Genomic DNA, 13,879 nt, shown 5'->3' with positions numbered 1-13,879 from the left:
GCATTCCATTAAATCTATAAATTAATTTAGGTCATATCTTTTTTTTTTTTATTATATTGGCTGCTATTATATGTCTATATGAAGCTATTTTAAGTGGGACTTCCCTTTCTGTTATTTTGGTACAACTACATTAGCATGCTTTTGATCCAGCAGTCTACTCATGGGTCTGTATCTCAAAGAAAGAAAAGGAACCACATGTGCAAAACTGTTTGAGCAGCTCTTTTTGCAATGGCAAGGAATAGAAAATTGAGTGGACCCCCATCAGTTGAGGAATGGCTGAATAAATTATAGCATATGAATGTACTGAAATATTATTTTCCTGTAAGAAATTATGAACAGATCTATTTCAGAAAAATCTAGAAAGACCTACATAAACTGAGACTGAATAAAGTGAGCAGAGCACCAAGACAATATTGTATATAATTACAAGATTATGTGATGAACAATTGTAATGGACTTGGCTCTTCTCAACAATGCAGTAAGGAATTCTTGGCAATTTCAACAAACATGAGAAGGAAAATGCCAACTGCAAGACAGAGGAAGAACCATGGAGACTGAATGTGAATTGAAACATGGAATTTTCGCCATTTTAATTTATTTTTCTTTCTCGTGGTATTTTCTCTTTTGATCCAGGTCTTCTTGCACAAAATGAAAAATATGATAATATGTTTAAAAGAACTGCTCGTATTTAACCTATATTAGATTGCCTACTGTCTTGGGGAAGGGTGAAATAATGGAAGGAAGGAGAAAAATTTAGAACACAAATGTACAAAAATGAATGTTGAATATTATCTTTACATATTTGGAAAAATAAAATATTATTTAAAAAGAATAATTTCTAATACTTGTACCTTGTTCAGTAACAGGAACATAGTTTTGTAACAGTAAATATCAAATGACTCTGCATAAATATATATATTTTTATATATATATATATATATATATATATACATATATATATATATAATGACTGCTTCCAAACAACCAAAATTAAACCTGAACTAGATGACATTTTTTTAGTTCCGTAAATGTCTAAACTTGCAAGTACAGAATACATAACTAAAAATTGTTTTGTAAAATTAAATACAATAGAAACTTTTTCAAAGCGCTAGGTAGATCTTTTTAGAGAAAAATTTTAAGGACAAAATCAAAAATTAAACAAGGTAATATGATGACAATTATCTGTGATCTACCACAAAGAAGTAAATATCCACAATTTGAATATCACAATACACTGAATATTTGGAATATAAGTTAATTTACCTTTAACAAGCTTAGGACTTGTTAATGTCAGCATCCCAGCATGCCCTGATAAATCAAGACCACTAGCCAGCCACACAGGCCCACATAAAATGTCTTCTTTATGATCTTCTAAAAAAGGACATAATCTAAGACCTTAAAAGAGAAGATTTTTTTCTTTTAAACATTGATGGAAATGAGTTTTTGAATAAAATGTTGTAATACTAATGTTTTGCTTATCATATGTATACTTTTAAGAAGTAGAATATATTAGTAATGAATTATAATCACAAAAATTACTGGGAAATATTAACAAGTGAAAAATCACTGATCGCATAATAAAAAGGCAACTATTTTCCAATAAAAATCCAATTACTGTTTCAATTTAAGGTTGGAATGAATTTTATAATATTGTAACAATGCTACATTTATCAACTCTCCACAAAGTTAAAATTAAAGCTTGTCATACTATATATATGTGTATATGTCCACACTTAGTTTTCAAAATTCTATGTATCCATGTATCCAAAAAAGACATATTCTTTCCCCTCTCCCATCCCCCACTGAGGCAATTGGGGTTAAGTGACTTCCCTAGGGTCACACAGTAGGAAGTGATAAGTTAGATGTATTATTCTATTAAAATGATTGAAACATGCTGTATTTTTAATTCTAACTTTATTTTGTACACAAGAACTATCCAATTCAACTTACACTGTGATTCTTCTACATCCATGTGCTGCATTTCTTCACTGAGTTCAACCAGAGAAGGCTTTCCATTTTGCTCCACTTCAATATTAAGAGCTGGAGATAAAGGAAAGGTGATCTGCCTATCAACTGCTGTTTCTAGAGGATAGAAATATGAGCAGACTTAATTTTTCACCAAAATGTCTTTAGTTTTAATGATTTCTGTTAAATCTGAATTGTCAACATTTTTATATTTCTATAAAGTGGGAAACAATATATCTGGTTTCACATAAAAAACAAACAACTTAATAGGGAGTAACAGAGTTAAAAAGAATATCTAATTTACAGCATACTAACAAGTAAACAACTTTTAACAAACTTGATTAGCAGGCTCTCTTTATCATCATGAAATAAAAATCCTGTATCCATCAAACCTTTTCACTAAGGAAACCTTACAGTGGATGACTTTCTATTCCGCTAACTACTCAGTAAAAACCTGATTCATTCAAATAATAAGCTACTGTTAGTGAGCTTCTATTTCCCTACAATTTAAAACTAATGATATTATATCCCAATTTTCCTCTCTAATTCAAGTCTTCTCACCAAGATTATGCCCTTTTCAAGAATGCTTTACCCTTACACTGTTCTTCAGGCAGATTTCCCCAACAACCTTTACTTCACACCAACAAGTTAATTATTACCCTCTCACTATCTGTTGTCTCCATCCCTGGTACCTATAAACATGTTCACACCTTCATTATCTTTAAATAATCTTCAGCTCACCCAACAAAACATATCCTTCCTTTCTTCTTGTCTCTGTTCAGTTCTTCACCTTAGAATCTAATCTTTACTTCTCCAATAGAACACCACCTAAATCATGTCCTCCTAATTACATGTACTGCAACTAAAAGTTATTCCCTGACACTTCTCTATTCTTTCTCTATACTCTGTATCATCAGACTCTATGGTTTCAACTTTATGTTTATGATGATGACTCCCACGTAGATTTATTCTTTCCTTATCTTACTTCTAAGCTGCTATGTCATATAAGATGTCATATAGGCCACATCAAAGTCAAAGTCAATAGATACAAAATGGCATATAGATATCTCAACAAACTCATAACTCTTCTAAATTTCCCAATTTTGTTAAGAGCACCCAGTGCCCTATGAATTGCACATGTTCACATTTGAGTCATACTGATTCCTAACTCTCTCTCAGCCCATATGAATGAGAAGTTAGCAAGACTTGAGAATTCTTCTTCATCCTCAAATCTCCTGCCCAACCGCTCTGCTAACATCACCATCATAGTTCAGAACTTCATTACTAATGCAATAGCTTTCAAATTCCTCTCATCAAATCCAATCTGTCTTTTCAAATCTATTCTCTAGCTAGCTGTCAAAGAGGTATTTCTAAAGCACAGGTCTGATCATGTCAATGCCCTACTCAATCAAGTCCAATGGTTTACTCTTAGGCCCAGGATAAAAATACAAACTCCTGTTTGGCACCTGAAATACTTCACAAATTGCTTTCAAAAATGGAGACACATATGCCTTCTTCTTTTTCCTCATAACTGATATTATACTTCCTTGTCTATACCTTTGCAGTAGAAATCTGCAAACCTGAAACACAATCTCTCTTTTGCCACTTAAAATACTGAAGTTTCTTTCAAGGTTCAGATTAAATACAATCTTCTAAAAGAACCTTGCCAGATAAATCCAGCTAGTAATATCTCTACCTAAATCCATAAATCACCTTATATTTATAGTGTGTGTAATGTTAACTTCAAGAATAGAACACAATTTCTTTGATGACAAAAAGTGTTCCATTATTCACTTTTTATGTACAGGATGTAGCACAAGACTTGGCACACAGTAAGGCACTTGATAATGACTTCATTAACTTGATTGCCTAATCTAGTATTTTCAAGAAAGTAACTAAGCAAATTGTCTATGTACAGAAAAATTATTAGTTATAGATATTCAAATGAACATGGATTAAGCAATACTTCTATGCTTTGCACAAATTCATTCCTGAATTTCACACCACACTCATTTGAGAAATTAGTGGTCTCTAAAATTATGCTGTTTTTAAGTACCATATAAACATTTGAATTCTTTCACTTTTATATTAATAATGTGTTTTTATATGTATTTATTAGCTTGCCCCACACAACATAATCTCAATGCTAAAAAAAAAAGAAGGCCATTTTGTTCTTTATTTTATAAATAAAAATTATTCTCACATTATTCCTAATATTGTGGGGGTTTTTTGGCTTGGAACATATACACTCTATATGTATGAAATCATTAATTCATGTGTATAGTATCTTTTTAAAATTCCATTTGAAAAACTGATATAAAAATGAAGTTATTCTGATGGAACAATATGATTCAATTAATAACAATAAAATTTGTTTGTAATTGTTTGTAAAATGCTACTTACTTTCAAAATTACATTTCCAAAACTGCCCCCAATATTTTTTTTCAGTAATAACTAAATTAAGAACAAAAATTAAGAGCAAAAGTTTTGCAAAGCACTTTCCTTGTAATATTTGTAAGAAAAACGTAACACAATTAATAAATCTATTTGATACATGAGAAAACTGTGAGGACCAGAGAGGATAATTGACTCACTCATGATCACAATCACATCACAAGTATTGGAAGCCCGTCAAACTCATCTCTTGCTGACTCCAAGAGAATTCAGTATTCTATCCTCAATGCCAAAAAACTGGTATATTGTACCTTAAGTTTTAAAAAGCACTCTCCTTACAATTACATGAGAAAAGATCACTTTTACTATCCTCACTTTTTATAGAAAAACAAAGTAACTGTCAAAAAAACCATTCTAAGAGACCAAAATTCTAATAATTATATTTGTGTATATTGTGTGTGTGTGTGTATATATATATATATATATATATATATATATATATATATATCATGAACTAAAACATATTATTAGTAAAACTGATTCCCAGTTTTAGAAAAAGAATTAGGGAGGGGAAGAGGGAGAGGTAATCAAACACTGGTCAAGACAAAAAATTCCTTTCAATCCCTATTCATCTCCACCCTACCACCAAAATTCCAACATTAAATTTCCCTTAAGATATAAATTTTTTTTCTTCTTTCTTACCAGTGACTTTTCCTAAGCCTGGAGCTTTGTTTTTCAATAATGTCACTTGTATCTGTGGTATGTTGGTGATATTTGAATTTAAAACAAATTTAAAGTCCACATGTCCAACCATACAGGCTTTAGGCAAGACAAGTTCAAACACATGTTCATCCCAGCTGTTGCTATAAAATAACCAGAAAAATATAAATACATATTACAATAACTAGAAATTATGATCCAGCCCTGTCATCATCATGTCATTACTTTCTTTTCAACCTTTGAATTTTCTATAAGGATATCATTAAGTTTACGTTTGGATGGGTTACAAAGTATGAGCAAGAGGAATAATAGGAATAAAGTTTAAAAATTTAAGGGAACAGAATAAAAGTCAAAAGTAATCAAAGACAAGACAGTTTTCAAAATTCCATGTTGGCCTTATGAAATTAGAAATAAAAACAATTTCTAGGTAACAGATTCAATTTCAATTTTATATATAATCTCTTCATTCTGTACTACAAATACCACAAAAACTCATTTTATATAATTCAGAATTTTTTTAAGTTGCAGAAAGTGATTTAATATCAAAGATTCATACATGTTAGCATTTGATCACTTATCACAACCTTAAATAGTCAATGAATGCTAACTTCCACTTCTTGCTATAAGGCATTAAGAATAGTAATCTAATATTAGTTTTCAAAAATATAATAAAACAACTGAATATAGCAAAATAAAGAATTGAAGAGAAAGATGATGAGTAATATACAACACAAAATAACTTTTATCAACATAGCGCTTGTCTACAAAGTCCTTTATTAAAACAGCCTATAAGATAGACAGTCCAAAAAAAAGTACAAATGCAATTAATAAGCATCTGAGTGACTTGCTCACAATCACATTTGAAAGGTTCAAATAATAATATGAAAATAGGTCATCAAACTCCAAAGCCATACAAAAGTGGCCATGGCATTAAACTGAACATTTTGTTTAATAATTATAACAATATCCTAAAAATGCTCTACCTATCAGTTTGCAGTTTCCAAGTTCGAGTGTGCTGAGCTGCATCTCCATGGTGCTGCTGATGCAAATGCTGAGGATGCCTTCGTTGTTGTTGCTCCTGCTGAACTTCCACCCAGCATGGAGGAACAGTGGCCGAAAACCGTGGGGTTAATGTTTCAAAGCGGGTTAGTTCCACTAATGATGTCATGGTTTCAAGAGTAAATGGCTGGTCCACCAAAAGATCAACTCCTTAATATAGGTTGATAAAGAATAGGAAAAGGGGAAAAGTTTAAAAAAAAAAAAAAAAAAAAAAGCTTTATTAATGCATATTTTTATTGTCTATACAATCTAACACTTGTAAATTTACCAAGACAAGTGAACGAATATGTGTTTACACAATTAGTCAATAAGTCTTAAATAAGTTCTAGGAGCTTAATAATATTGGTCTAAAAAACAGGAATAAATAAATAAAAAAAGGGTCATGCCCTGCTCTCAAGGAGCTTGTGATCTATGGACAAAAATGGAATATGCTTGAGTAACTACATAAAATAAGAAATGATTAAGTACGATAAAGTCTTATTTAAAAATAAATAAATAAAAACAATAATGAGACCTTACCACGATCTAAGTAACAGCATACAATTTTCAGGTTAGCCTAAAAATTGGGTCCTCAAATCTATAAATTATAGAGCTACTTATTAGAAGATTAAATATAGGTTAAATATAACCATATAAGGTCTATCTTTATAGATCAAAGTCTATAACTTAAACTAGGATTAAGTGATAAATATTCCCAAAAATCATTCACTCTTCTAAATCCTCACATGATTCCTTTTTGTACTCTTATTGAAAATTAACATTCTATCTTCAATTATATTATCTTTCTTCATCTTACCTCACCTACAAGTCTACGAACTCCTGAGGCAGTAGCGACTGTCTCTCCTCATTCATATATAAATAACATAGCATGGTGTTTCACTAGATACTCAATAAAAACATAGTGAAAGAATGGATGACCACCATCAAAATAAATATAATAAATTAATATCAAATATTGGTAGCATTTTCTAATCACTCATTAGCAGCATAAGATACATATAGTCATGAAATTTCATGGGTCTCAAATAACAACAAAAATAGTTCTCTCCTTTGAATATTGACATCTTTGTAAGAAAAAGAAATGAATAGCTCTTTTTCCAATTTACAAAAATAAAACAGAAACAGGTAAAACTTCGGAAAACAAATGCAGTGAACTTTTATAAGAAAATCGTCTCATTTCTCAATTTATCAGGATTTATTTTAAATTTTGATCGCGCCGTAAAGGAAGTTGTTATTTTTTATGAAGGTAGTGTTAATTAGTTCTTATATGGTTTTTAAATATTTAGTCTATACTGTTTGACAATAACATATTGGACTTACATTTGACAATATAATTTTCATTATTTTGTATCAAAATATAATGCAAAGTACAATAAACTTTTAATCAAATAAATTAATAGAGGAATATAGAGCTGATAATAATGTAAAATAAGAGATAATATAAAAAAATCATATCTGTATGAAATTTATTTTTGGCCCATTCCAGAACAAGTACTTTCTCTTTTAAACAGTAAAATTTATTATTTAAGCTACTGATTTATCATCTAATACTTAGGGATTGTAGTTTATTGTATATGTCATAATATTTATCTTTCCCAAACTGATTCCAAGAAAAGAATCTGAATAGTACCCAAAACACTTCAACAAACATTTTGTTCATTGCTTTGTTCTTGATTCCGTATTTTTGTCTTTAGTCCCATCCTACTCCTTTTCCTTGAAGAGATTGCATTTTTGATTTTCCTTTTCTATTAGCATATTCCCTACTAACCACAAATGTTTCAAACTTTCATGTGATCACAGTTGCCATTCTCTCAAGCTATCATCATCTCCATATCATAGTTAACTTCCTCAGAAAATATATCTGTATTTTTTCTAATTCTTCACCTCCTATTTAAACACTTGGCTAATCTCTAGCAACCTAATCTCATCATCTCCAAAATTACCAACTACTAAATCAAATGGACAATGATCTTATCTTATTCCTTATCTTTTTTGTCAACTCTATAGCTTTAAACATTCACAAAAATGTCACTTCCTTAAATTCAAATGTAGTTTTTCTATTTCTTTTACCTTGAGTACTGCTTTACACATAGTAGGGAGTTAATGAATAAATGAGAGTCACAGAATCACAGATTTTAAGTGGTAAAAACACCTAATACAAGACACACACAAAAGGAATTTCTACTATAATATTAACAAGTTGGCATCCAGCCTTTGCCTGAACATCTCCAAAGAATAAAAACCCAACACCTCAAAAGGCAAACCATAGCACTTTTGAATAGACGTCATCCTTAAAATTCCAAGCCTGTTTTGATTTATTGTTCCTACTTCTGCCAATCAAGGTCAAGGAGCAATTATCCCTCCTTCATGAAATGAATTGGCATTGATCAGGCTGATCAAAAAAGCTGATCACTTGCCTACTGATAATTGGATTCAACACAAAATGGAAAAAGAGCAAAGAGTAACTGATATTGAGTCAATTGATACTGAATCAATTATATAACCATAAGAAATTAGGCAAGGGCTGTTGTGGAAGACATCTTTTTAGTTTGATGCGTCAATTCATGAGCCTTGCTGCTAAAACCATAACCCATTTGGAAGACCTCGAGAAAGCTAACCAGAACATTACATTTTGGCACTCAACATGGATTAAAGACCAGTATGATCGTAAGCCCAGTGGAGAAATCCCTGTGAGATCCCGTAACCCAGAAATAGGGTAAGTACAAAAATAGACAAGCAGGAAAGTTTGGTAAGGGCTAAACTAAACTTTCTCAGCTGAAATGGGGCAAAAACTCAGAAAAGATCGTTCTCTATGCCAAGGGAAGTGTGTAGAAAGCATAGTTAATCTAATAAATAAGCAAGGTTTGATTGTAACTTGGAATCAGATCATAAACTCTTAAAAACATTACAGTACATGTTTCCTTGGTTCTCTAAGGAAGAAAAATTAGAGCCACATAAGTAGAAACTAGTGGGAGTGTAACTGAATATTACAATGATAATTGGTCCTGATTCAATTCCTGAAGAAACATTCTATATATACAACATAATACAATTGGCTTTAAGAAATTACATAACTATTAGCATAAGGAAAAAGGAGAAAGAACAGGAGGGAGATGTTTTTGACAAAATATCTGAAAATCATGAAGAATTAGACAAGAAAGGAATTAAGTACAGTGCTGATCAAATTAAGGAATGTGGTGCTTCACAGCTGGAGTCATTAGGGCATTCCACATCTCCCTCAATTTCCCTTTTGTAGGTAGAAGGAGGAGGAAGAGGTGGAGGGAGAAGGGCAGGGACACAATCAGCACAACCCATGCAGCAACTTTGTCCACCCCCATGACACACTAGAAAAGGCATTAATTAAAGCTAAAAAAGAAAGAAAGGATATATCTCATTTAGGAATAAAAGCATATCTTATGATTGAAGAAGTTGATTCTTCAGATCAATCCAAGAAAAGATGTAAAGGGCTACAACTGAGCAGATGCAAGGTAACTTAGCACTTGAGGTTAATTACCAATTGAACAATTCTCTATTAACATGTTTGGAGGATGACCCTACTTAACTGTTCTGTGCTGGCTTGATCGTTGGATGTAGCAAAGAAGGGGAAGTGAGATCAGTGGGTGGAGTAGGAGGAGGAGATTCATTCTTTTGGCAGTGGAGAGAGAGGAAGGAGGTGTGGAGATTGCTGGATCTGATCCCCTGATGGCGACCCCAAAAGACCAAGAATAAAGACTTTTGCTTATCCTGACTTCGGCTGATTCTAAGATATCCAGGATCTCAACAAGAAGATACACTCCTTTTGATCTGGAAATTATCAAAGATCTGAAAAAGGCTTCCACTCTTTATGGGTCTGCATCGTCTTATGTTAAGGCGGTATTAGAGAATTTGGCTTTTGAAATTTTAATCCCTAGTGATTAGGAATCTATAACAACGACATATTTAGAACCTGGACAAAACTTTTGGAGTATAGTGAACTATGTAGAATACAAGACCAATGAAATAGGCAAACTAGAGTTAATATACCAATCATCTTTGAACAACTAGCAGATATAAGTCATTATGCAGACACTTTAGTGCAGATTAATTACCATTTGATAGCATATGAGCAAATTGCTGCTGCTTCTATCAAAGCAGGGGCTCCCTCCCTAGATAGAGGGAAAGCCTTCAAGAAAATAGAGCAAAGTGAGGTCAGGAAGGGAACAGGCCAGCCACTACAAGGGTCTCTGTCTTCAAGTATCTGAGTCCTCTACACCAGGGGTTCTCAAACTACAGCCTGAGGGCCAGATTCAGCCCACTGAGGACATTTATGCAGCCTGCTGGGTTATGACAAATGGACTGAGGGGTGGAGACAGAGTGTGAGTTTTTGTTTTTATAGTCCGGCCCCCCAACAGTCTGAGGGGACAGTAAGCCGGTCCCCTATTTAAAAAGTTTGAGGACCACTGCTCTACACTCTGACCTCTTAAATACTCTATTACAATAAAATCCATTCATCACACTGAGTATAAGCCAATCAATATCACTAGGGAGCCATTATTTGTTGATTAAAGATTAAATCAATCATAATGAACTAGAGAACTATTAATTACCATGCTAAACTAGATAACCATTGTCTTATCAATTCCACTGAGTTAACACCTTGTTGTAAGATTACTTGTTTTAAGTATACTTGGCCTTCTATAGAAACGAAAACTCAAGTACATCTAGAGAAAGACTTAATATAGGACAGAGAAAAGATCAGAATGAACTAGGAAAGTATCCCTGGAAGAAGCAAAGTCTCAGGAGATGAAAGCAAATGATAGCTATTTGTTTTCTGGGTTTTGGGGTGTGTGTGTGTGTGTGTGTGTGTGTGTGTGTGTGTGTGTGTGTGTGTGTGTTTAATTGGCTTTAAGTGACTTGCCCAGGGTCACACAGCCAAGAAGTGTTAAATGTCTGAGACCACATTTGAATTCAGATACTCCTGACTTCAGGACTGGTGCTCTATGCACTACACCAACTAGCTGTCCCCAAACAGCTATTTATTAATATTCTCCAAAAATCATTCTCCTTAAGAAAACTAAGTAGATGCTGTCAATATTTAAGAATAAAAGGAAAATCACTTCCTTGAAAGATAGGGTTCTCTCTTACTTAATATTATTATTATTAAAAATAATAGCTTTTTATTTTTTTAATACATGCAAAGATAATTTTCAAAAGTCATCTTTATAAAACTGTGGTTTCTAAAATTTTCCCCCTATCTCCTCTATAATCCAATATAAGTTAAATGTTCAATTCTTCTAAACATATTTCCACATTTATCACTATCACTTGCTACTCTTAAACAGATGATTAATTTTTAAATGTAAGAATTCTCTGAGTTAGTTCATATTCCATGACTCTACATAAACCGTAGTAAAACCCAATCTACATAAACAGAAAAAAAGTTGGTCTCTTTCAAGGTAAATCCAGTCCCATATCATTAGGCAAACATTTACAAAAAAAACAAATTAAGTATAAGAAACATCAATGCCACAACCCTTAATAAATAAACTAGACAATCAAGACATAATGGCATAAAGAAAAATATTGTGGGTTTTTTTTGTTTGTTTGTTTTTTAATTATTCAGTGGGGAGGGAAGGAGAGCTAAAGGAGAAGGTTTATGAGTATGAATTAAACTCAAGAAATATCACAAGGACAAATAAGTTGCTAAAATTGTTAACCTCTTACCTGAAATACCAGGACTTGAAGGATTAGATAAGGGCTTGGTACCTTCCAATGACTGTTCTACTCCTTTAGAAAGAGATCCGTCCACAAGTATATCAGCTTCATCAATGTCATCACAAGTCCCTCCAATTTGGAGGAAATGAAGCTCTCCCCCTATAATATGGTGAAAACTCATTAACAGAGACAGCTGATCGCATTAGAATGTTCACTGAAAAAAATGCTGAATAAAATTAAATATTTCATTAGAAAATTTATAATGACAAACTAGCAAGAAACACAATACATGTCAAAGTTTTTCAAACAAATTCCAAGTAATTTATTTTATTTTACTTAAATTTGGATAATCTAGTTATTTATTAGACCATTAGTTAAAGAAATATCTTCATTTTATACTCAGGTGCCAAAGTTATACAGGAAAATTGGAAACCTAAGTCTTAACTCCAAAATTATAACTTACTCCAATATCATCAACTAGTGTAGAAACATACAAAACATTAATTTTGCATTTTGAAAAACTGCATTTCAAAAATCAGCCAGCCAATAAGTATTGATTAAAAGGACCTACTGTGCCAGGCACTATAGATAAAGCACAAAAAAAGAACAAATCCCTGTATAGTGAACTTAATTTATTTTAGCAAATCATTAAAAAGGCTAGGCATAAACAACTCTGAGGTACCACCTCACACCTCTTAGATTGGCTAAAATGACAGGAAGAGATAATGATAAGTGCAGGAGGATTTGAGGGAAAATTGGGACACTAAGGCATTGTTGGGGGAGTTGTGAAATGACCCAACCATTCTGCACAGCAATTTTCAACTATGCCCAAAGGTTTATCAAACTCTATATATCCTTTGATCCAGCAGTGCAACCACTAAGTCTATATCCCAAAGAAATCACAAAAGAAGAAAAAGAACCCACACGTGCAAAATTGTAGCAGCAATTTTTGTGGTGGCAAAGAATTGGAAAGTGAGTAGATGCCCATCAATTGGAGAATGATTAAATAAGTTATGGTATATGGAGAAAATGGAATATTACTGTTCTAGGAAAAAAATGATGAACAAGCTAATTTTAGAAAGGCTTGGAAAGATTTTTATGATCTGATGCTGAGTGAAGCAAGCAGAAGTAGGAACACACTGTTCACAGTAACAGCAAGATTGTACGATAATCAACTATGATAGATTTAATTCTTTTTATCAGTTAAGTCATTCAAGGCAACCCCAATAAACTTTGAATGAAAAATGCCATCTACATCCAGAGACAGAAAAATAGAAAGTGAATGTAAATCAACAAATGTTACGTTCATTTTCTTTTTCTTCTGTTTTATTTTTCTTTCATGGTGTTTCCTTTGTTCTGATTTTTTTTCTCCCAATATGCTTAATAACGAAATATGTAACAAAATAAAGAATATACATATATAACCAAGAAAAAATATTTTTTTGGATTTTTTTGTTGTTGTTTTTTAAAGGCTAAGCATAGTAGTCTGATTTTATATCAAAATTTTTTTATAATTTTCACTGATACCTAAATTTTACCAGTCTCCAAAGGAATATAATCAAAATAAAATTATTCTATTTTTAAATTTTATTTTTTAAAATTTAATAAAATTTAAATTTATATTTTATAAAAATCTTATTTTTAATTTAAATTTTAGTGGATCAAATTAGTTATTTCTAAAGGGCCTGACATACATTAGATGCCCTAAAAATCCCTTCCCACTGACATCTTTTTATTTCCTTAAGACCAGAAATTACATTTAGTAAAAGTATAATTGCTGAATCTTTTTACTCAACATCAAGACAAGGGATCAGTGAATAACAGAATTCTCTCTGTATATACAATCTATTCTGCAATTAAAATTCGAGTCCAGAATTGTTACAATATATTAAATATAAAAAACTTTGTTAAGTTCTGTTTTCTTCCAGTAAAAATATTTTGCCATAAACTCCCAAGTACTTAGTCATACCACAGCAATTTACAGCTATAATTAGATACTTAAAACAGTGTGAAATATATAATCAATTATAGGTAGTAGGTAGCAAAT

The 13,879-nt window shown here is 31.9% G+C and overlaps 1 protein-coding gene across 10 annotated transcripts in view; it reads right to left on the bottom strand.

Moving 5' to 3' along the window:
• Positions 1-13,879, bottom strand: part of BIRC6 (baculoviral IAP repeat containing 6) — a 297,131-nt gene that overhangs the window by 179,490 nt on the left and 103,762 nt on the right. For 8 of the 10 annotated variants that reach the window (XR_012486168.1, XM_074288148.1, XM_074288151.1 and 5 more), the window contains exons 11-15: positions 11,842-11,991; positions 6,063-6,288; positions 5,062-5,222; positions 1,951-2,082; positions 1,264-1,395 (exon numbers count right to left, since the gene is read on the bottom strand). Coding sequence is in view for 9 of the 10 variants with exons in the window: in XM_074288148.1 (XP_074144249.1) it covers positions 1,264-1,395; positions 1,951-2,082; positions 5,062-5,222; positions 6,063-6,288; positions 11,842-11,991 (801 nt within the window). In the remaining variant the exon portion in view is untranslated. The remainder of the gene's footprint in view (positions 1-1,263; positions 1,396-1,950; positions 2,083-5,061; positions 5,223-6,062; positions 6,289-11,841; positions 11,992-13,879) is intronic. The other 2 variants (XM_074288146.1, XM_074288147.1) reach the window with 1 other exon arrangement.

This window comes from Sminthopsis crassicaudata, chromosome 2, assembly GCF_048593235.1.
Source record: "Sminthopsis crassicaudata isolate SCR6 chromosome 2, ASM4859323v1, whole genome shotgun sequence".
NCBI lineage: Eukaryota > Metazoa > Chordata > Mammalia > Dasyuromorphia > Dasyuridae > Sminthopsis > Sminthopsis crassicaudata.
Note: the sequence above shows the minus strand (reverse complement) of the source record. Positions and strands in the feature narration are given on the sequence as shown.